The sequence below is a fragment of the Dipodomys merriami genome, unplaced genomic scaffold, assembly GCF_024711535.1.
Source record: "Dipodomys merriami isolate MVZ:Mamm:240054 unplaced genomic scaffold, mDipMer1.0.p SCAF_1, whole genome shotgun sequence".
Classification (NCBI taxonomy): domain Eukaryota; kingdom Metazoa; phylum Chordata; class Mammalia; order Rodentia; family Heteromyidae; genus Dipodomys; species Dipodomys merriami.
In genome coordinates, this window is record NW_027202270.1 from 34,735,622 (window position 1) to 34,760,225 (window position 24,604).

General features: G+C 38.8%; 1 protein-coding gene and 1 long non-coding RNA gene across 2 annotated transcripts; one reads left to right on the plus strand and one right to left on the minus strand.

Moving 5' to 3' along the window:
* Positions 1-3,566: 3,566 nt before the first annotated feature.
* On the plus strand, positions 3,567-5,538 carry LOC138825175 (uncharacterized). Its single transcript, XR_011371365.1, has 2 exons — positions 3,567-3,736; positions 5,338-5,538. It is a non-coding gene; the product is annotated as an uncharacterized lncRNA (long non-coding RNA).
* On the minus strand, positions 4,944-22,770 carry Dusp19 (dual specificity phosphatase 19). The gene is made up of 4 exons (XM_070019572.1): positions 22,407-22,770; positions 18,054-18,100; positions 11,701-11,853; positions 4,944-5,507 (listed from the first exon to the last, which is right to left on the minus strand). Exons 1-4 carry the CDS (start codon positions 22,630-22,632, stop codon positions 5,268-5,270), a joined length of 666 nt encoding a protein of 221 aa, XP_069875673.1. The 5' UTR covers positions 22,633-22,770; the 3' UTR covers positions 4,944-5,267.
* Positions 22,771-24,604: the final 1,834 nt, after the last annotated feature.

Genomic DNA, 24,604 nt, shown 5'->3' on the forward strand with positions numbered 1-24,604 from the left:
TTCCTTTTGTTGTTGTTGTGCCATTACAGGGGCTTAAACTGAGATTCTGGGTGATGTCCCTTAGCTTTTTTACTCAAGGCTAGTGCTTTACTACTTAAGCTACAGCTCTACTTCCAGATTTTTGGGTGGAGATGAGTCTCACTGACTTTCCTGTCCTGGCAGGCTTCAGACCAGATCTTCAAATCTCAGACTCCTCAATATCCATGATTACACCAGTAAGTCATCAGCACTCAGCTGTATCTTTAAGGTATTTTGTTTTGCAGCAATCCAGGCCTGAGCACTGTCTCCGAGCTGCTTTTACTCAAGGCTGGTGTTCTAGCACTTGAGCCACAGATCCATTTCTGGCTTTTTTAGTAGTTAATTAAAGATAAGAGTCTCAAGGACATAAGTGCTCAGGCTGAACTTCCATCCTCAGATCTCAGCCACCTGAGTAGCTAAAATTTCAGGTGTGAGCAATTGGCACCTGTGTATGCTACACTTTTTTGGGAAATTATTACTACTTCAGTTTTATTGCTCATTATATATGTTTATGTGGTTGAGGTCTTCTTGAGTAATGTATGTCTAGAAATGTATCCATTTTTTTCTAGATATCCAGTTTATTAGAATGTTTTCAAATTTTTCCTTAATGACCTTATGAATTTCATTAATATCTTGTCTAATTTTATTAACTTGGGTCTTGTTTCTCCTTCCTCCAGTTACATTGTCAATATTCACAATTTTTGAATGCTTGCTTTGAATTCATACATTTTTGAATGCCTGTTATATAACATATTAAAAATCATGTCAAGTCTAAGCTTTGATGAAAAACAAAAAAGTATGCATAATACAAAAACTATGTTCATTCTTGCAGAAAAAATGGGAATAAGACATAAAAAGTATTAGGGATCACACAATTTTAAATAACATAGTCATGAAATCTTTACTAAGTAGATAAGATTCAAATCTAGTATTTCTGGGGAGAAAATGATCCAAGCACAGGGTATAGCAGGGGTAAAGTAGAGGTCTCAATTATGTTTTCAAGGAATAGAACAAAAAGCCAATGTGGTGAAGCTGAGGAGTGGTCAAGCTGTACATAATTGTGTAAGTCTGTAATTCCAGCACTGGGTAAGGTGAGGCAAGAAGTCTATGAGTTCCAGGTCAGTCCGAGCCACATAGTGAGACCCTGTCTCACACACACACACAAAAAAAGCCAGGTGCTGGTGGCTCATGCCCATAATCCTAGCTACTCAGGCGGCTGAGATTTGAAGATTGAGGTTCAAAGACAGCCGGAGCAGGAAAGCCTGTAAGACTCTTATCTCCAATAAACCACTAGAAAACTGTAAGTGGTGCTGTGGCTCAAGTGGTAGAGTTCTCATCTTGAGCTGAAGAGCTGAGGGACACCACCAAGGCCCAGAGTTCAAGCCTCACAGTTGACAAAAAAAAAAAAGTGCAGATTAAAAAAACTACCTCCTCAGGTCAAAGACATAACAACAAGCAAGTATGGTGCTAAGTGCCAAACTGTGCCATGTAGTTTAAAACAATCATGCACAGAAAATCCATTAGTTCAATAATTTGTTTACTAAAAGTACTTAAATTTCATTTTTAAGTAGTTGTACAAAATTTCAGCAGGTCAGATGATGAGTACAAAACATCTTAATCAATGTCACCCCAACTAATTTTTAATTTAGAATTTGATAGCAAATAAACAAGATATTTTGTCCTCAACAAAATACATTAACAGGAGAAATATGTAAGTATATAACACCTAGAAACAAGAGAACATTATGAATATATACACAAAACAATGGTCAAGGCTATAGTTGAAATAGAAAATGTTAACTATGTTATTTTTTAAAGCATAGCAATGGAAACAAACCACACATGCAGAGTATAAATGCTATTGTATGTACTTCAAGAACATAAAACTTCAAAATCTTCTGGTTTACAGTGCTATGTAACTACTGGATGTCCAAGTCTCTTGAGAATCTCTAAGGCAGGAAAATTAACAATTGAGAGTCATGTTGAAAAAGTAAAAATGCATCATCATGCTACATTTTTATGTTTAAATGTATTGTGGTTTTATAAAGGCAATTCTTCACTGAGCTAACACAATGGTTGTCATTATATAAAGATCCTATTTATATATGGGACATGGAATAATATTTCCAGAAAAGGCATTTTTGGGGGAACTTTCTATATACATTTCATCAACTGAAGTTCCTAGTAACCATGGTGACAGGTTTCCCTAAACCATTAACATTATATATTAGAATCAAAGGTTCCTTAGTGTATGCACATACATTTCTATGCCTCCTTCAAGGCTGTAGAAAGGGAAGGCAAGTATAATTTCAGTAAAAGCATTTAATACTGATAACACAATTTCCTCTGAAATCTTTTCCTTGAGTTAGTACACTGATCTAAATTTTGTCCTTAAAAAACTTCTAGAACTAGATACTTTCAAAAGACATAGATGTTTTCAGTTTTACAATTCCAATTATATGCAACTACAATCCTATATATTAAGTCATAATTAGAAAGCCTTTTTAAGACTAAAGGAGGGGCTGGGAAGGTGGCTCAGTGGTAGAGTGCTTGCCTTTCATGCATGAGGCTCTGGTTTGATTCCTCAGCACCACATAAGCAGAAAATGCCAGAAGTGGCACTGTGTCTCAAGTGGTAGAGCGCTAGCCTTGAGCAGAAGAGCTAAGGGACAGCACCCAGGCCTAGAGTTCAGGCCCCACAACTGACCAAAAAAAAAAAAAAAAGACTAAAGGATACTCAAGGAGGTACAATGCCTTGTTGCCTCTGATAATATTTATTGAAATGAACTCCAGGGGCTGGGAAGGTGGCTCAGTGGTAGAGCGCTTGCCTTGCATGCCTGAGGCCCTGGGTTCGATTCCTCAGCACCACATAAGCAAAAAGAAAAAAGCCGGAAGTGGCGCTATGGCTCAAGTGGTAGAGCGCTAGCCTTGAACTGAAGAGCTGAGGGACAGCGCCCAGGCCCAGAGTTCAGGCCCCACGACCAGACCCAAAAATAAAAATAAAAAATAAAAAATAAAAAAAGAAATGAACTCCAGGAAATGGGGACAGTTTTTCTTTTCTCTTTTTCTCTTTTTGCCTTGTTTCTTCATTTATCTGTCTTTGGTAAGGGGAGGGGGAAGAGGGCACAGAAATGAGGGACAAAGAATGAACAAATGCAGCAGTGGTACTCAGTTGAAAATGAACTATACAACTTGTGGGCAGGGACAGGAGGGAAAAAACAGAGACAGCAATGGAAGGGGTAACATTGTCCAAAAACAAATATACTCATTATCTGCCTTAAGGAACAGTAACTCCTCCGTACATTACCTTTAGAATAACAATAAAATTAGTTGAATTTTTTTATTTCCGTGTGTGTGTGTGTGTGTGTGTGTGTGTGTGTGTGTGTGTGTGTGCAGGTTCTTCTACTTGAACTCAGGGACTCACACTTTTGCTTGGGTTTTTCTGCTCAAGGCTGGTGCTCTTCCTTTAAAAACTGGTAGGAAAATCTATTCATTGATTTTTAATTCCTTTTTGTGTTAGTACTAGGACTTGAACTCAGGGCCTATAAGCTGTCCCTTATCTTTTAGCTCAAGGCTAGTGCTTTGCCACTTGCACCACACCTCTACTTCCAACTTTTTGTTGATTATTTAGAGATAAGACTCTCATGGACTTTCCTGCCGAGGATGACTTTGAACCACAGTCCAGATTTCAAGATTCCTAAGGAGCTAGGATTACAGAGGTGAGTCAGTGGTGCCTGGATGGAAAATCTATTTTTAAAACAAAAAGATGAAAACAAAAACTACATAAATATTTTTACCTCACTCAGAACAGACTCATATGTGATATATATGTTTTTCACTTATAATATATAATTAAATATCATAATGAAAATGTTTGTTTCCTAAAAATAATGAGGGCAGGCATAGTGGTGCACACTTGTGAACTCAGCTACTCAGAAGTAAAAGGTAGGAGATAGTGGTTCAAAGGCAGCCTGGGCAAAGGAAGAGATTCTATCTGAAAGAGAAAAAAAAAAAAGACTGGAAGTATGGCTCAAGAGGTAGAGTAAGACACTGAATTCATTCAGTCCCTGGTAACACACACACACACACACACACACACACACACACACACACACACACACACACACACACACACACACACACACACACACACACACACACACACACACACACACACACACACACACACACACACACACACACACACACACACACACAAAATCACACAAAATAAATGATTAGGTAAGCCACAGTGTTATCTCCATGGGAAGTACAATAAACACACTGTATCTGTATCCTTGTCTTGCACAGGGCCCTCAATTTTAAAAAACTGAATTCCATCCAGTGACTTATTTTAAATATAGCAAACTCCTATCATTATGTCTAAAAAAATGGTATTTCCTTATGAAACATTTTCCCACAGGCCTATGGAAACCAAAAAAATAAAAAAATGAAATCCAACAATAGAATGCTAAGCACCCAAGGAACAAAAGCCCAAAACATAAAGGAATATGACAAATAAGTTCACAGTAACATGAGAGAGCTTCTATGTAAACATTGCAAAATAAAAAATAAATGAAACAATTTTAAAAATCAAAATGTACATATGTTTTCATAAGAAGATTTAAAACTTTTCTAAACACTGTAACCACTACATATTAAATAAACCTTAAGATTCCGATACACTCCTGGGAGTTGGAAGATATTCATATTTTTTTTATTTTTATTGTAAAATTGTTGTACAGAGGGGTTACATGAGTAGGGTAATAAGTATATTTCCTCCCCACATCCCCAATTCCTCCCGACCCCCCACCCCAACATTGTAAAGTTCATTTTCAATATAGTGTCCTGTAAGAAGGTATTCATATTTTAACTTTAAAATTCTTTACCAAAAAATTTACTTCTTTCAGAAATAGAAGTCAAGTAGCCCTTTAAGGTTTTTGCTTTATTTAGTTGGGTGCTGTGATAGAAAATGATAAAAGGCCTCATTAACTGATTTATTCTTTCTGTAATATAGCCTTGAAATGTAAGCCTTTTTCTTCTATAAACATCAAAGAAACACACAAATATTATAGTAACAAAGAAAGCAGTATAATTTTTCAAATGTATTCAGACACTAATTCAGAACAAATTGACCCTCATTTCCACTTATTAAAAGCAAGTTACTCGTTTACTCTCCCCAAAAGAGGAAAGATGGCTGACAATACCAATTCAGAAATTGCATTCGTCCATCATCTGTTAGAATGAAACTCATGAGCTATTGCTCTTTCCCAATTCTGGTGTGTCAGCACACAAACTGCTTGCCTTGCCCTCTTGATAGGTCCGAAGCTGCTCCATGAAGCCAGAATTTGGACAGATGGAAGGCCTTGCATTTTTCACCAAAGAAAATGCACCAGGAAAGGACATTTCTTCAGAATGCATCAGAAAGCCTATTACAATTGTGGCAGCCCTGGAAATTCCTGCATTACAATGAACAAGAACCACACCATCCTGAAATAAAAGCAAAGTTATGAAATATTAATGTAAGATTATTAAATCAATTATGCATAATCTTGTACTACTTACAATTATGAAGCATATGTTGTATTTTGTCTAGACTTACTTTATTTTCAAAATATAACTAATTGCAACTAATGAATTTAAAATTTTAATTAATAGAACCAACACTGCTTCCTCTCAGGATTGAAAGGCTATGACGATGTATTTGTAATTGTAAAACAGTATAATTAATAAAACAAAAGTAATGGGGCTGGGAAGGTGGTAGATTGCTTGCCTTGCATGCGTGAAGCCCTAGGTTTGATTCCTCAGCAATATAAACAGAAAAAGCTGAATGTGACTGTGGCTCAAGTGGTAGAGTGATAGCCTTGAGCTGAAGAGCTGAGGGACAGCGCCCAGGTCCAGAGTTCAAGACCCACAACCAAAACAACTAAAAAAGTAATCTAGTAAAGTGTACATAAAAGTATAAAAACTGGGGCTGGGAAGGTGGCTCAGTGGTAGAGCACTTGCCTTGCATGGTCGAGGCCCTGGGTTTGATTCCTCAGTACCACATAAGAAAAAAGCCGGAAGTGGCGCTGTGGCTCAAGTGGTAGAGCGCTAGCATTGAGCTGAAGAGCTGAAGGACAGTGCCCAGGCCCAGAGTTCAGGCCCCACTACCGGACCCAAAAAAAAAAAAAAAAAAAAAATTTAAAAACTGTAGTTGCTATTAAGCATATCAACAGCCCATGTATATGAGTAAGAGAAAAACCACCTGGAATATACAAATGGAAACATAAGACATAATCACAAACAACAGAAAGCCAGAAATTTCATGAGGAAATTAATGCCACTGGCTTGGACATCTATGTATAAAAATCAGCAAAGCCGGGCACTGGTGGCTCACACCTGTAATCCTAGCTACTCAGGAGGCTGAGAACTGAGGATCGTGGTTCAAAGCCAGCCCAGGCAGGAAAGTCCATGAGACTTTTTTTGGGGGGGGGGGGGCGGGGGTCCGGTCATGGGGCCTGAACTCTGGGCCTGGGCACTGTCCCTCAGCTCTTCAGCTCAAGGCTAGCGCTCTACCACTTGAGCCACAGCGCCACTTCTGGCTTTTTTCTTTTTGCTTATGTGGTGCTGAAGAATCGAACCCAGGGCCTCATGCATGCAAGGCAAGGGCTTTACCACTGAGCCACCTTCCCAGCCCAAGTCCATGAGACTCTTATCTCCAATATGCCACCAGAAAATAGGAAGTGGCGCTGTGGCTCAAGCAGTAGAGCACTCGCCTTGAGCTGGAGAGCTCAATGACCAACCCCCCCTACGCCCCCCCCCCCAAAAAAATCAGCAAGGAGCTGGGTATTGGTGACTAACACCTGCAATTTGGCCTACTCAGAAACCTGAGATCTGAGGATTAAGGTTCAACACCATTCCAGGCAGTAAAGTATGTGAGACTGCTTTCCGATTAACCAGGAAAGAAAGGAAAGAAAGGAAAGGAAGGAAGGAAGGAAGGAAGGAAGGAAGGAAGGAAGGAAGGAAGGAAGGAAGGAAGGAAGGAAGGAAGGAAGGAAGGAAGGAAGGAAGGAAGGAAGGAAGGAAGGAAGGAAGGAAGGAAGGAAGGAAGGAAGGAAGGAAGGAAGGAAGGAAGGAAGGAAGGAAGGAAGGAAGGAAGGAAGGAAGGAAAGAAAGAAAGAAAGAAAGAAAGAAAGAAGAAAAGAAAGAAAGAAAGAAAGAAAGAAAGAAAGAAAAAAGGAAAGAAGGAAGGAAGGAAGGAAGGAAGGAAGGAAGGAAGGAAAGAGAGGAAGGAAGGAAGGAAGGAAGAAATAAGGAAGGAAGAAAGGAAAGAGAGGAGAGGGAGGGGCGGGAGGAAGGAAGGAAGGAAGGAAGGAAGGAAGGAAGGAAGGAAGGAAGGAAGGAAGGAAGGAAGGAAGGAAGGAAGGAAGGAAGGAAGGAAAACAGCAGAACTATGGCTCAAGTGGTAGTGCTGACCTTGAGAAAAAAAAAAAAAGGGAAAAAGGGACAGCACTTAGGCCCCAAGTTTAAGCCCTATTACTGGCATACCCACACCAACACACCCACATACATATATACACAACTCAGTAAGGAATGTTTTCCCCACATTGGATTACTTTTCTGGATGCTAGCATCTTAAAAACATTTGTTTATGACTCAGTAAAATGGTTAGATCATGAACAGCTCATGAAAACATGAAGTAGAAAAGGTAATCAGACACCAGCACAAGGTGAATAAATGAAAAACGTTTCAGGTAACTTGAAAATAATACTTTCCACTTGAAAAGGGACACAGTGCAGACCAATGCTGATGGGGCAATATTGCATGAATAATGAATGTGACAGATCTGATGGGATGGCACTGATACAGCTTGGCCCGCCTCAGGCTTTTGAAAAGTTAATGATCTAAATGAAATGTGGTGAACTGGGAGCACCTCCACAGAACGAGATATTTCTCTCACTCCATTTTGCAAACAACAAAGGAAAAGAATGGGGGGGAGGGAGGGAGGGAGGGAGGAAGGGAGGAGGAGGAGGAGGAGGAGGAGGAGGAGGAGGAGGAGGAGGAGGAGGAGGAGGAGGAGGAGGAGGAGGAGGAGGAGGAGGAGGAGAGGAGGGACCACACAATATCATTGAAATGATTCATTGGCTTATTTTCTGTTTGCAAGGCAGTTTTCTCACATTTATGTATCTGTTTATACAATTCTTTTCTTTGATCCCTTGTAACAAACTGCCAAGTGTATCTCTTTTCAAAGATGACTAACAACAAAGTTAATTAATAATTAAAATTATATCAAAAAAGAAAATCTTACTATTTCAAATAGATATTTATGATTCACCTTCAAACTTTTTCTGCACAAGGAAAACAAAACAGCAGTTTCTATATCCATCCTGAACTTCCCTCACTTTGCAACAACAGCTCATTTTAAAAACCTGAGGTTTAAGAACTTTATTATATCCAGGAAATTGAAACAGTAGGGATTTTTCTTTGTTGCTGTTTTTATTTTATTTTATGTGTTCATTTTTCTGTCTTTGGGAGAGTGGGGGAAGGGACAAAGGGTGAACAAATGCAGCAGTGGAACTAACTAGACACTATATTGAAAATGAACTATACGACTTGTGTGTGGAGACAGAAGGAAAAAATTGGAAGAGAGTGATGAAAGGGATGACATTGTCCAAAAAGAAATATACTCATGGGGCTGGGAAGGTGGCTCAGTGGTAGAGCGCTTGCCTTGCATGCCTGAGGCCCTGGGTTTGATTCCTCAGCACCACATAAGCAAAAAGAAAAAAGCCAGAAGTGGCGCTGTGGCTCAAGTGGTAGAGCGCTAGCCTTGAGCTGAAGAGCTGAGGGGCAGCGCCCAGGCCCAGAGTTCAGGCCCCACGACCGGACCCAAAAAAAAAAAAAAAAAAATATATATATATATATATACATATATATATATATATATATATATATATATATATATATATACTCATTACCTGACTTATGTAACTGTAACTCCTCTGTATCTCACCTTCAGAATAACCATTTATTTATTTATGTCAGACATTGGGCTTAAATTCTGGGCCTGTGCATTATCCCTGAGCTCTTCAGCTCAAGGCGAGCACTCTACCAGTTGAGCCACAACACCATTTATAGTTTTCTGGTAGTTAATTGGAGATAAGAGTCTCACAGACTTTCCTGCCCAGGCTGGCTTTGAACCATGATCCTCAGATCTCAGCCTCCTGAGTAGCTAGGATTACAGGTGTGAGCACTAGCACCTGGCCCATAATAACATTTTTTTTGTTTTTATTTTTGTTGTTGTTGGTCGTAGGGTTTGAACTCTGGGCTCGAGCACTGTCCCTCAGCTCTTCAGCTCAAGGTGAGTGCTCTATCACTTGAGCCACAGTGCCACTTCCAGTTTTCTGAGTGATTTATTTGAGATAAGAGTCTCAGGGAGTTTTCTGCCCAGGCTGGCTTTGAACCATGATCCTCAGATCTCAGCATCCTGAGTAGCTAGGATTACAGGTATGAGCCACCAACATCTGCCCATAATAACAATTTTTTTAAGGGAAAAATTTTTATTATAGAAACTTAGAAATTATAAATGTACTTCAATTAGCTCAAAACAAGTTAATCATATATTCCAGAGAAACTTGTAATATTATTTTCTTTTCCTTTGCTACTTGCTTTGTATAACAACTGGTTTCTACATGTGTGTGGGTGAGAGAGAAAAAGAGAAAGAGAGAGAGAGAGAGAGAGAGATTGCAGGTATTCATCATTATACCTGGCTTCTATGACTTTTGACTTACCTATTTTTTATGTTATTATTCCTAGAAAATATTTCTGGAAAATATTTCCAGAAAATAATTGTCATTATATTCCCTTTCTCAAACTCAAAATTGTGATTTTAAAAAGTTTATAAAGCAACTTTTTCCTTTGTGCTTGCTGGTGTCTTCTGCCTGGAAGACCTTTGAGTTTACTGGTACCAGGAAACGGCGCTGTGGCTCAAGCCGTAGAGTGCTTGCCTTGAGCTGAAGAGCCCAAGGACAGCGCCCAAGCCCAGAGTTCAAGCCCCACGACCGACCGATCAAAAAAAAAAAAAAAAAACCTGGTACCACTAACTTTGGCTTTGGTACTAAGATTCTTTCCAAATGAGATGAGGGCAGAAAGTGTATCTTATCTATCTTTGAGTCAAATTCTTGGCACATATTAAGTATTCCAAAAATATTTGATGAGAGAATAAATTAATCTGTTGTTCATTTCTGTGATGAAATATGATGCCTCAAAACTTCAAATCACCATTTCCATTTCACTGAAGACATATAGTGATGTATATGTATATGCAGGCATATAGTAACACATATGAACACATAGACATATAGTAATGTAGATGTAGATGTAGTCATGTACAGAATGCTATGAGACTCCTACTTTAGTTTGCTGTCTTAACTACTGTCACTGCCTAGGGATGGTGATCTTTTGAATTAAACATCAGTTCATAATCCTTGACACTCTAAGAAATCCAAGCTAATAACTACTCTAGTGCTCCAAACTAAGGAAAATTTTGTATTTATAATATTTTTAAATTCCAAAACTTATTAATTATTCAATTTCCCACTCTTCTTTTTTAGATACAATTTTACTTGCAGCATGTATATCCCTTCTAATTTTAGTATGAATATAGATGATATTTACCACCTAAGGCATACTGTATATCTCCTTTGAGGAAAAACTAACTCAGAAGCCTAACTCTACTTTCTGGTGCATTGCAATGTTGCCATCTATATAAACATATAGATATATAAACATATATATATAGAGAGAGAGAGACTTAGAGGTGTGCACCATCACATCTGACTATAGCATATCACATTTTTCATTAAATAACAGAATGGTTAATATTAGGCCAAAGGGAGAAAGAGGAAAAAAAGGGAAAGAAAGGAAGTTGAAGTTAACCCATGAAATCAGAATTCAAACTGGATTCAAAACCTGTCTTTGCTAGGTGTTCCAGGGGAATTATTTCTCTTTATTACTGATTTTACATCCCTCATCCACCTATTTTATGTACATTTTGTAAGATTTACTAAGTAAATATGATGCCATTTCAAAGCCTAATTATTGATAACAGCCTGCTTAAAAGCCCCATCAGTGTTGACATAGCTTCAACACCAAGCCTGAAATATTTTGTTTGTCTTCTTAAAACACAAAATCCAATGAACAGCTTCTGGTTAACATTTTCATACAATCAAAATAAAGCAATGGATGTTTAGTCCCCAGAGAGACTTACAAATTTAAAAATTATTTTCAAATTCCTTAATAAATAATCCCTATCATCATAAAAGTATTGACAAGACAAAAAGCAGTCTCTACCCTCTGGTCCATAGTTATGTTACAAATTATTCAGAGGGAAAATGATTACATGCCCTCAAAGGAAATCTAAATACATATTTATATAGGGAAATTCAGCAAGTTGGAAATCTTATCTCCTAATCTATTTCAGTAAAGCATAAGAATAGAGGCTGAATTAATGTAAAAAAGTAAATTTCTCAGTAAGTAAAGAGCAATTACAGAACTGAAAGAATTGATGGAGTTATGAACACTTTTGAAGGAAAATTTTCATAATGGTTCTTCTTAAATTCATCACTAAGAATAAAAATTGCTAGCTGACCAATCCTTTCAAAAGAAAATCCTTTGAAGAACTGTGGATCAAAATGAAGCTTACCTTCATTTTTGCTTGTTCAATAAATTCAAAGCATTCTGGAAAATAAGACAGGATATTGGTCTCAGGCAAATCCAATATAGAAATGTTCTTGTATGTAAACTCACTGAGGAAAGCATTTTCAATTCCATATGCAACATTGAGAATATGAGTCACCTTAAAGAGAAGAAAAAAAAGATGATTTTTTTCAAAGTCCCTTAAGTTAGGTTATATAAAAAGAAGCTGTGATATTGGCATCTGTAAAAAGAAGGAGAAATTTCCAACATGACTCCCTTGATTGAAATTTTCTCCTGGAAGCTTTCTCAGGCTACAATGCCGCCTACCAGCAGTCTTCCCTCTGTACATTCATAGCCCCTATGCTTGCTCCCCCAACTTACAGAGTCTTCTCCCACTTACATTGTCTCCCTCACTAGGTACTCCAGGAAGTTACAATTATAAGCACTTTATAAGCAGAAAGCACTTTACATACATGTTACATAAATCAGTGAATATCCATATAAAAACTTATGCATTATATCCATATAAAAACTTGTATCTGTGGTATACGACAGATACAATGATTATTCTGCTATTTTCCTTCATATTCTTTTTTTTTTTTTTTTTTTTTTTTTTTTTTTTTGGGTCCGGTCGTGGGGCCTGAACTCTGGGCCTGGGCGCTGTCCCTCAGCTCTTCAGCTCAAGGCTAGCGCTCTACCACTATGAGCCACAGCGCCACTTCCGGCTTTTTTCTTTTTGCTTATGTGGTGCTGAGGAATCGAACCCAGGGCCTCGAGCATGCAAGGCAAGCGCTCTACCACTGAGCCACCTTCCCAGCCCTCCTTCATATTCTTTACTAGTAAAATGGTTCTTGAGTGTGGCTGAACAAAGAATCATCTGATGAGCTTTTAGAAACTATTAATGCCACAGAGCCACAGCTCCAAAGATTCTGATAAATTTATCTGGCTGAGCAGGGAGGTTGGCAGAGGGTAAGAAGATTTTACTTCATCTCTGTTTTGAGCTCCTTTCCTATCTTGTAAAGGTTACTTACGGGAAGTCTATTAAGTAACCTGGCAGGGTGACAGATAGATACCTGTAGCCCCAGGTACTTGGGTGGTTGAGACAGTTATGACAATTGAACCCAGGCATTCTAGACTGTGGACTACACAGCAAGACTCTGTCTCAAAAGCAAACAAACAAAATCATTAAGAAGAATCAGTGCTATGTGCATAGCTTAGTGGTCAGTGATTACCTAGCATTAATGAAGCCCTGAAAGTTCAAGAGGAAGAGAGAGGGGAAAAAAAGAGGAATGGAGGGGAAGGGAAGGAAGAGAAAAGGAAGGAAAGGAAGGGGAGAAGGGAGGGAAAGGAAAAGAAAGGAGAGAAGAGGGTGCCAAAAGCTAAATGGTTCAGAAAATCATAAATATAGGTATAAAAATATTACTCAATGTATTTATTCTATTTGTTTCTTAGCATAAGTCTGAGGTATAACCTAGTCTCCATATTTCATATACTTCTCATTATTTTCATATATTACAATATCTGTCTAGCCCTGCCTCTCTTCCCTTCACTACCCTCACATTTAGGCTCTGAAAGTATCTACTTCTCACCCTTGCTACACTGCTGACTAGACTTGGGAGATTTAAGAGAAGAGCCAAGCGGGACACCGGTGGCTCACGCCTGTAATCCTAGCTACTCAGGAGGCTGAGATCTGAGGATCGCGGTTCAAAGCCAGCCAAGGCAGGAAAGACCGTGAAACTCTTATCAGTTTGAGCTGAAGAGCTGAGGGACAGCGCCCAGGCTGAGTTCAAGCCCCATAACTGACGAGAGAGAGAGAGAGAGAGAGAGAGAGAGAGAGAGAGAGAGAGAGAGAGAGAGAGAGAGGAGTCAAAGTTAAGATGACAAACTTGGACTCTGAAACAGTCCTTTTCTATTAAGTGCTCAGGGAAAGTGAACAATTCCTGATACACAAAGAGATGAATGGAGTCGATGAATAGTGAGGGACATGGGAGAGAAGGGCTCTCCTGGATGGCCTTCCTATTCCCTAGTCCCAGGCCCTGGCATGGCTACCCTGCCCCCTGTATTCCATAGTATGGGTTTACTATTGTCTCTTTAGTAAGTTCTTTATGGAAGGGCAGGTGAGTATTTTCAATAATTTGCTATTTTGTATAATATTGAAATTTTTTTTTAATTTTATTTTTTTGGGTCCAGTCATGGGGCCTGAACTCTGGGCCTGGGCGCTGTCCCTCAGCTCTTCAGCTCAAGGCTAGTGCTCTACCACTTGAGCCACAGCGCCACTTTCGGCTTTTTTCTTTTTGCTTATGTGGTGCTGAGGAATCGAACCCAGGGCCTCATGCATGTAAGGCAAGCGCTCTACCACTGAGTCACCTTCCCAGCTCCAACTATTGAACATTTTATGTTACATTTAGTATTCTATTTTCCAAAGTGCTTTATTAGGTGGACACCAGGTGCTCATGGAGCACCTCATTCTAATCCAACTATTACTACCATTTATAAACGTTAAAATTAAATTCCTGAAATAGACCACCACAAGAGAAGTCCTACTAGTTACAATACTTAATCAAAATTCTAAAGCATTGCTTTAAAATGTGCCCCAGCATTTCTGCAGAATCCTTAAATTATTCTAGAAACCTCTGCTCAGCAACTCAGTTTAGTTTTGTTTCCTCAAGCTTTGATTAACAAGGTTGTGTGTACAAGAGCTTACAGCACATTCTCGTTTCACATCACTAGGTAGAACTGAGTTTGAACTACTGGATCATTAAAAGGTGATTTTTTTTTTTTTTTTTTTAGGTTGTGGAGCTTGGCTCTGGGCACTGTCCCTGAGCTTTTTTGCTTAAGACTAGAACTCTACCACTTTAATCCACATCTCCACTTCCTGTTTCCTGGTGGTTAATTGGAGATAGGAGTCTCTTGGGTTTTCCTGCCTGGACTAGCTTGGAGCCAAATCTCTAGCTCTCAGTCTCCTAAGTAGCTAGGATTACAGAAGTAAGCTACCAGTGCCTTGCAGGGTGAGATAATTAAAAAACAAAAACAAACAAAAATAAACCACTTGATAATACAAAACTTCTATTTGTTATTTTACCCTATGGAATACTAATTTGTTAGTAGAAGCAAGACTTTGAAATTTATTTTACCTTTGTTAAAATATTGGTATTTGAGAACCCTCTTAAGAAATCCACTGTAAGCAGGTTGTTAATGGCTTATACCCATTATCCTAGCTGTTCAGGAGGCTGAGGTCTGAAGATGGAGGTTCAAAGCCAGCCTTGTCAGGTAGGTCCATAAGACTCTTGTCTCCAACTAACTACCAAAAAACCAGAAGTGGAAGAGAGGCTCAAGTGGTTGTCAGCCTTGAACTAAAATAGCAAGCAAGAGCTTGAGACCCAGAATTCAAATCATAGTATCAATAGAAAAAAATGCAATCAGTGACCCTCCTATTCTTTATTTAATTTAGGCCATTATTTCTCATTGTCAGGTGGTAATTGTTGGTAGCAAAATCAGTTTAAACACAAATCAGAAAACTGACAAGTAAAAATATCAGACTAGTACAAATTAAGTACACATATATATATATATATATAGTCTGATATATGTTATATATATATATATATATATATATATAACATATATCAGACTAGTAAATTCATTGGTTACAGGCTATTTATTTTCCTTAGAAAAATAATTCTTTATTATATAAAATTTTACCTTCAATACAAACTAAAGTTTTTTTTTCTTTCAGTCCAAAGTCCACTTCCCCTACACCTGTCTAGCAAAATTTCATTTTATTCCCAGAATACAAAGCATTGCTAGAGAAAAGCAATACAGTTCTGCATTTCATGCTTACCAAAAATTATAAGAGAAACCCCTCTGGACTTGCATCAGGGCTTAGCAACTCTATCTTTCCTAGCGGGCTCTGGCCTTCATTCTGTGCCAGTTCCTTCGAACTTTCCCAGTCTTCTAAAATCTTTCAACTCTACCATCTCTTCATAATTGACTTCTTTATAGTAAAAAGAGAAGCCATCACATAAGAATCTATACCTCTCCCCATCAAATCTACACTTACCTACACCTACACTCCTTCTTTTTATCTTCTTATTACAAGAAATCATCTGCTCCTGCAGCCTTTTAAATACTCATTCTAGTACCTATGCTTGCATAACACTGAGTCCTACTTTCTTGGCATCTCCATCTATTTATAATTCTTGCTTTTTTTTTTTTTTGGTCGGTCATGGGACTCAAGTCCCAAGCTCTTCAGCTCAAGGTGAGTGCTTTACCACTAGAGCTACAGCAGCACTTCCGGTTTTCTGGTGGTTAATTAAAGCGTCTCATGAACTTTCCTGCCCAGGCTGGCTTTGAACAGAGATCCTCAGATCTCAGCCTCCTGAGTAACTAGGATTATAGGAGTGAACCACCAGCTCCCAGCTTAATTCTTGCTTTTTTATGTTCCATTCTTTCCTGTACATGAACCTTAAAATATGCTCAAAATGCTCCCATATTCCACAATTATAGCTTCTCTCAGGTTTTTTTTTTTCCTTCACAAGCAAGACTCTTTTATTTGACATGATGAAAGATCTAAATTTTAAATAGTTTCTTGGATTGGTGATTCATGTCTATCAGCTCATTCTTTTTCAGCCTAAATCATAGTCTGCCATATATTTTTTGATCGTGGTACACATGGTCATGTTATGGTCTATTCCATGAACATTAGTCAGTCAGGTTTTTTCCTGGCCGTGCTCAGGAATTAGCTTGAATTTCTACATAAAATTCTATTCTGCACCTTAGTCAACCCCTGAAGCATCAGATTCAATTCTGGTTTCTTGATTCCTTTTATTGAACATGCTGTTGTTTTCGTATCATACTAACCTTTCTCAGACAACAGATCAACTACTTTCCTCTTAGCTCCCTTTTTGTCAACTTTGGTAAAATGTTCTTGCCAATCATCATGGTGCTATTCAGACATCCAAAAGGTTATCTCTCTAGTTCTTAATTTTTTGAAACCTTAAGCTAACATAACTTAATTTTATTTATACTTAAACTTCCCAGCATGTGACACTGACAACTCTTTCCCTTAAAATTTTCTCATGTATGCATTATCTTGTAACCCCTCTGTACAGTATGTTCACAAATAAAGTAAAATTAAAAAATAAAAAATAAAAATAAATAAAATTTTCTCTTTTGGCATTCATGATCTGTTTTGACATTTCTATTACCTTTCATAACTTTTCTTTTACCCTTTAGATTCTTCTTCCTTGATCATACCTTATAGATCAGTATCACACCATTTACCAGTTCTAATAGTCTTCCACAAAGGCCTTCTCTATTTGCATTAAACAGTTCTGAAAGTGATTTCACTGGCCAAATGATTTCAATTGCTGTTTATAATTTACTACTACAAATATCTTCTTCCTGCACTGTCTCTATATGCAAGTATAGTCCATTAAACTCTACTTTGATGGTCTACAGCATCTGAAATTAAAATGAGCAACACCAGCCAAGTGGTGGCCCACATCTATTATTCTAGCGCACAGGAGGCTAAGGCAGGAGAAATCTGAATTTGAAGCTAAACTTTATGAGCACAAGATTCTCTTATGCTATTCGAGCCATAGCAATTCCATAACCTGACATATTTCTTGACACAATGATAGCAAAAATTTCTTTTTGTGTAAATACTGAAAATAAGGAATAAGTCATATCAGCTGTGTGCAGAAGGATGGGAGGAAATAGTATCAGAAAAGAAATGGTATATGAATTGGTACTCAAGGCATGATACATCTTTGGCAAGCAGAGATGAAAGTCTCTCTTACATAGAAGAATTACTTAAGTGGAGTCAAAAAAATGCACTTCCAAGTAAATTTATGAGATTACACAAACAGATTGGGAAGAATGTAGATCCACATATGTTTATTAGATATAATTACTTTTTAATAGTCAAAAGAGTAACAGATTTTAAAAGATGGACCATGGCTTTTTTTTTCTTTGTTTTATTTTCCTCTCTTTGTGTGTGTGTGTGTGTGTGTGTGTGTGTGTCGGTTGTGAGGCTTGAACTCAGGGCCTGGGTACTGTCTCTGAGCCTTTTTGTGCTTGCTTAAGGCTAGTGCTCTACCAGTTGAGCCACAGCATCACTTCCAATTTTTGAGTGGTTAATTGGAGAAAATAGTCTCAAGGGGACTTTTCTGCCCAGGCTGGCTTCAAACCTCGATCCTCATATCTCAGCCTCTGAGAAACTAGGATTACAGGTGTGAGCCACCGGTGCCCAGCTCGCTTTTTTTAAAAAAATAATTATATATATAAAGGAACTTCCCTAAGTAAATATAAAAATTAAAATAGTTCTTAAAGGTAGGGCCAGACTTAAAGGATTTTTACCTTGTACTTTCTCAGTATATCCAGATCATGAGCAGCATCTTGTGACCCTAAAAGAAATAAATCATATCAATAAATCAAATCAATAAATCTCATTACCTCACTTTTTATTTAATGTATTCAACAATTCTGTTGAATATGTGTGTGTATGTATATCCAACAACTTGTGAATATTTCATCGTAGTGATTGGCAGTATTCTTCATAAAGTATTAGTAATATTCTTCAGACATGCTTTAGATTTTCCACATCTAAGAATGTATCTTAAAACTTAGAGATGTTGTAATAATTACCTATAGGGATTTCATCATACTATTGTTTGAATCACAACAAACAGAAATAAAACAAACAAAAAGGAATTAAAAACCCCAATAGAGCTGGGTGGCAGTGGGTCATACCTTTAATTCTAGCTACTCAGGAGACTGAGATCTGAGGACTGTGATTTGAAGGCAGCCAAGGCAGGAAAGTCTATGAGACTCTTTTCTGCATTAAACAACCAAATAAGCCAGAAGTGGAGCTGTGCCTCAAGTGGTAGAGTACTAGCCTTGAGCAAAAGATGCTCAGGGACAGCACCCAGGCTCTGAGTTCAAGTCCCAGGATTGATACACACACACACACACACACACACACACACACACACACACACACACACACACTCACACACACACACACACACACACACACACAAATCCTACTGTAGAAGCTGAATTAAATAAAAAGCAGTACATATTGGTATGTGTACCTGGAGGATCTAGACAGTCATGTCCAACTGAACTGCTTAATACTTTGCTTTTTGCTTATATATTTTTCTGTAATTCACATGTTAAATAAAGGTTATTTTTTAAAGCAGTAAAATTACATAATGAAATATATACAGCCTTCAGAACCATTAAAAATAAGAAAAATATTTATGGTATAGATATTTGTTCTTAATATTTTAAGTCATAAGTCAGTTATAAAACATCATTCTATATTTTTATAAAAGCCCAAAGTATGTATATCCTCAAGAATGGCCAGGAAGAATACAGAACACAAGGTGTAGAGTCTCAGGTAATTTTTTTCTTCTTAAATTTACTTTTTTCTGGTTGTTGCTGTTGTTTCTATGTCTGTCTATAACTTTGAACTTAGGGCTAGGGCACTATTTGTTTGTTTGCTCAAGTCTAATGCTCTGCCTCTGGAGCCACAACTCCACTACTGGGCTTTTTTCCCCTCAAGATTAATTAGATAAAAGTATCACAGGAACGTGATTTAGTGGTAAAATGCTTGCTTAGCATTCATGAAGCCCTGGGTTTGATTTCTCAGTACCATATATACAGAAAAAGCCACAAGTGGGCTGTGGCTCAAGTGGTAGAGTACTAGCTTTGTGCAAAAGAAGCTCAGGGACAGTGCCCTGGCCCTGAGTTCACAAGACCCAGGATTGGCAAAAAAAAAAAAAAAAAAAGGATCACAGACTTTCCTACCTGGATAGCTTTGAACTGGGATCCTCAGCTCTCAACCTCTACAGCTAGGATTATGGCATGAGCCATGGGTGCCTGGCTCTCATTTGTATTTTTAATAATGGACACTTCTTTATTTTATAACTGAAAAGAGAGTAATGAGAAAGTCAGACACCCACAATCTGACAGCACCAACTGGTTTGGGAACACTCAGTAGCTTTGAGATCTGCAGGATGATTCTACCCACGCTGCATGTACCATTTTTACAGTGTTTTTCTGTAGAAGTTGCCTTTCCAGATCTCCTACACTTGAAAACTAACTCTAGTTAATAAGCATATTCTCACCTCAGAGAATAGCTTAAATAACACAAGGTTCACAACTCAAAAAATAGGACAATATATTTCAAGATTTTAAACATTCTACTTTCCTAATTTAGGTGACAGTCTCATAATATTTTTCTCACCTAATGTTTTTCTCATTTTCTTATCTAAGAAAATGAGCCAGCTTTATTTACTTATTTACTTATTACTTTCTACCCAGGCTAGAGTCAAATTATAGTCCTCAGGTCGCAGCCTTCTCAATAGCTAAGATTACAGGTGTAAGCCACGTCACCCATTAGTTTTCGGTTTTGGGTTTTTTGTTTGTTTTTTGTTTTGTTTTGCCAGTCCTGGGGCTTGAATTCAGTGCCTGGGCACTTTCCTTGAGCTTCTTTTGCTCAAGGCTAGCAGTCTACCACTGAGCCACAGAATCATTTCTGGCTTTTTCTGTGTATGTGATACTGAAGAATCAAACCCATGGCTTCATGAATGCTAGGTAAGCACTCTACTACTAAGCTACATTCCCAGCCCCCAGCCATTAGTTTTATTTCATGATATTGTAGCTAAAGGCCAGGAAGGGCAGTTTAGCCAATATTATCTTAATAACACCATGTTTGCAGGTTGCTAACTAAGACTAAATTCAGCTTTACTTAAAAGTGGGCCTATTAAAATACTTCATTTTTAAAAGTTGGATCATGCATACATAATTGTTTGTGATACTGTTTTCTGTGATTTTTGTAAATTTTAAATGATAAATACAATCTTCAATCTCTTCAATCAAAAAAATTAATTTAAATTCAGTAGTTTAACACACACATCATCTCTTAAGTGATTGATCTCTTCCCTTTCCTTAAGCAGCAAAAACCAAAGTCATGACTTAAATGAATAATTTTTCTTTTTTGGGGGGGGTCAGGTCGTGGGGCCTGAACTCTGGGCCTGGGTGCTGTCCCTCAGCTCTTCAGCTCAAGGCTAGCGCTCTACCACTTGAGCCACAGCGCCACTTCCAGCTTTTTTCTTTTGGCTTATGTGGTGCTGAGGAATCAAACCCAGGCCTCAAGCATGCAAGGCAAGCACTCTACCACTGAGCCACCTTCCCAGCCCTCATTTTTCTTTTTTTAACCCAACCCTTTCATTATGATAAATATTTACCAACATCAGATGCTTTGATAATTTTTACTAAACACACACACAGATACAAATCCCTAACAGAAAAAGTGATACATTAGAGCTGGCGACCACATTTTCAAAGTGACTTTCAAAATATGATTATGTGGATAAAATTAATATTCTTGAGTCAAGAAAAATATAACATGTATTTACTGCTTTTCTGAACAAAGTGAAATTAAATAACTATTAACAGTATAGGGAAATAAGTGAAAGGTGAATAAAAACAGACCTCAGAAAATCAGCTTGTTAAAATATAATACTTAGAAATATTCAGTTCAAGTCAGTTCTAAGCTCCAGATACACACATAAACTTATTTGCAATTTTATATGGATGCTGTATGTTGCAGCTATGTGTTAAGATTTTTTTTTTTTTTGGTCGGTCGTGGGGCTTGAACTCTGGGCTTGGGCGCTGTCCCTGCGCTCTTCAGCTCAAGACGAGTGCTCTACCGCTTGAGCCACAGCACCATTTCCGGTTTTCTAGTAGTTTATTGGAAATAAAGGGTCTCACAGACTTTCCTGCCAGGGGCTAGTTTTGAACCGCGATCCCCATCTCAGCCTCCAGAGTAGCTAGGATTACAGGCGTGAGCCACCGGCGCCCAGTCAAGATGTTAAGATTTTAAAGGGGAAGCAAGGAGCTGGTGGCTCACACCTTTAATTCTAGCTACTTAGGAGGCTGAGGCCTAAGGATCTTGGTTCGAAGTCAGCCCAGGCAGAAAGTTCATGAGACTCTTATCTCCAATTAACCACCAAAAAGCAGGAAGTGAAGCTGTGGTTCAAGTGAAAGAGCACTAGCCTTGAGCGAAAAAAGCTAAGGAACAGGGCCCAGGTCCTGAGCCCAAGCCCCAGTACACACACACACACACACACACACACACACACACACACACACACACACACGCAAGCACACTCGCGATTAGCCGATCAGACACACAACTACAAAATAGAAGCCTTAAAGCCAACAGAAAGGAAAAGAAAAATCTCCTTAAAACTCCAGAAACTCTCACCCAGAGAAGTGACCATAGGAGCCTGCGCTGCACGTGGTTTGTAATAAACAGCCAAGCAGGCACCCACTAGATCGGTGTGTCAATCACTTGTAACACTTTCACTTGTCTTGCCTGAGAAAACCAGTTTTTAATTTTTAAAAGGCTGTAGCTTTTTTTAATGCAACGAAATAGAAGATCAGCATTAGAAAAGTAGGGGAAAAGTTATTCGAAAAATTCAAGTCCTAGGTGCTATTCAGGCTCCAGGCCTATCTTAAGAGGTACACTGGGAGTTTCCAGCTGGTTACTGTAGGTTTCACATACAAAGAAGGAAACCTTTCACTTCTCGGCAGGAGGGCTGGTGGTTCAGGCAGTTACGCTTCGGGGAGGTGTGCGGAGGGGGGAGAGACAGCCATCGAGCTAAAAGCTCAACCACCGCTGCAAGTTGGCTTACTCACCTAGAAGCAACCAAGGCTTAACAACGCCAACCTGCAGGTCCAAGCTGTGGTCCTGCACGTAACCACAACCACCCCCTCCGCTCGGCTCCACTTCCTCCACCACCTGCATTCGGGCATCTTTCCACGTTTCTATAATTTTCTTTCCAGTTAGCGTCGTCACCCTGGTGCATTGCTTCCTGAGGTTATTCCGGGAGAACGCTTTAATTTCCTGGTTAAGAGAGTGCATCACATGAACGGTGGCGAGCACAGCGAGGGGTGGAACGGCTCGTGCGGCAACGAGCCCGCAATTAGCACGGCCGCGGGGACGCACAACCCGGCGGGTGACCGCAGCCGCCGCGCTGCGCCGGGAGCCAGACGCCTAACTCCGTCTTTCCCAGGGCGACTGTGTAAGGCGAGCTTTGATTGGTCACTGAGAAGCCAGCGCCGATTGGGTGATGCTTCTTCCTTCTGACGTAAAACCTGTTTACACACACACACACACACACACACACACACAAACACACATTTACACACCAGCCCAGCAGTAATCTGCTTGGTTTAGTGATGTTCTGGTTTCAATCTACCTTAATTATACAGACAGGACGGTAAAATGCAAGATTTAATTTGGCGAGAGGATTGATCTTTCCTAGGTTAATAAAGGCAGTGGTTTTCTGGAAAGTTCGACTGGTATCACTTTATGGTAGTGACCGCTAATGATAATTGGTTATCCTTCCTGATTCCATGTTATCCTGATCGAATGAGGCCAGTGGAGCCACCAGAGGCCTCCCGACCAGTCCTGCCTTCCTGCCGGCCTGCCCTAGGTCTAACGTGGGAAAAGTTTGGCTTTCCCTCTACTGTTACCACCAAGAGCAACGCTTACTAGCTCAAACTGACAGAACTTTTGTGAGGCAGCAATTTAAATAAAGCCTGAAAAAGATACACTAACTTTAAAAATCATGTATGCCGCCAGGTGCCAGTGACTCATGCCTGTAACCCTAGCTACTCAGGAGTTTGAAATCTGAAGATCCAGGTTCATAGCCAGCCTGGCATAAAAGTCTGTGAGACTTTTAACCAATAAGCCACCAGGAAACCGCACATGTTGCTGTGGCTCAGTGATAGAGCGCTGGCCTTGAGCTGATGAGCTGAGGAACAGAGTTCAAGCCCCATGACCGACAAAAAAAAAAAGTATGCTTGTATACATATAGAAGGATTATTATCAAGTCTTAATTTTGTTTTTGTATTTTCTGAGTTTTTACCTGCTGAAGTACTACTGTAGAGCTAATGAAATAAATTATTAAGGAAGTGTCATATATATATATATATATATATATATATATATATATATCACAGCAAGTCTTTCTATACTGAGTGGGGAAAAGTTAAGTGTGCAAACAGCCAAATTTACAAAGCATAAATATAATAGAATTCAGATTCTAATTACAAAAAAAAAGAATTTTCTTTGCAAAAGACATATTTCTTCAATAGGAATTGTCCTAACCTTTGTTAAATAAATCACAATTTAAGCAAACACATGCATAAAGTGGAAAAGTTGCAGTTAACAAAAACTCTTAGTATATTAATTTTTGTTGTTATTGTTGTTGTTTTGCCAGTCCTGGGGCTTGTGAAATCAGGGCCTCAGCACTGTCCCTGAGATTCTTTTTGCACAAGGCTAGCACTCTACCATTTGAGCCAAAGCACCACTTCTGGATTTTTCTGGTACTTTTTTATGTGGTACTTAGGAATTGAACCCAGGGCTTCATGCACTCTAGGCAAGCACTCTACACTGAGTCACATTTCCAGCCCTCTTATTACATTAGTTGTACAAGGGAAGTTTCTTGTGACATTTCCACATATTTCCCTAATCACACTCTTCTCCTCTATTACTCTCTTCCTCTTCCTTCTCAATTTTTTTTAATTGTGAAAATACAGAGGGGTTACAATTACATGGGCAAGATAATGAGTATATTTCTTATCTAGCATTTTAGCCTCCTTCTTTGTTTCCACTTCTCAGCCTCCCCCCCCCAAGTTGTAAAATTCATTTTTCCACATAACGACTTGTACATCTCATTGTTGCAATGGTTCCACCTGTATCCCTATTTAAACGATTTGTTTTTTCCCTTCCCCTCCACAAATTATACCAACCTCAAATACAGTGAAAGCAGGAGTTATACCGTGGGGGAGGGACATACAAAGCAACAAAGAAATAATCTTTTTTTGGG

Coding starts and splice junctions, on each gene's coding strand:
- Dusp19 (XM_070019572.1), bottom strand. CDS start 22,632: ATGCACTCTCTTAACCAGGAAATTAAAGCGTTCTCCCGGAATAACCTC. Junction 18,101..22,406: donor TAAGCCTTGGTTGCTTCTAG/GTGAGTAAGCCA, acceptor TATTTCTTTTAG/GGTCACAAGATGCTGCTCAT. Junction 11,854..18,053: donor ATATACTGAGAAAGTACAAG/GTAAAAATCCTT, acceptor CTTCTCTTTAAG/GTGACTCATATTCTCAATGT.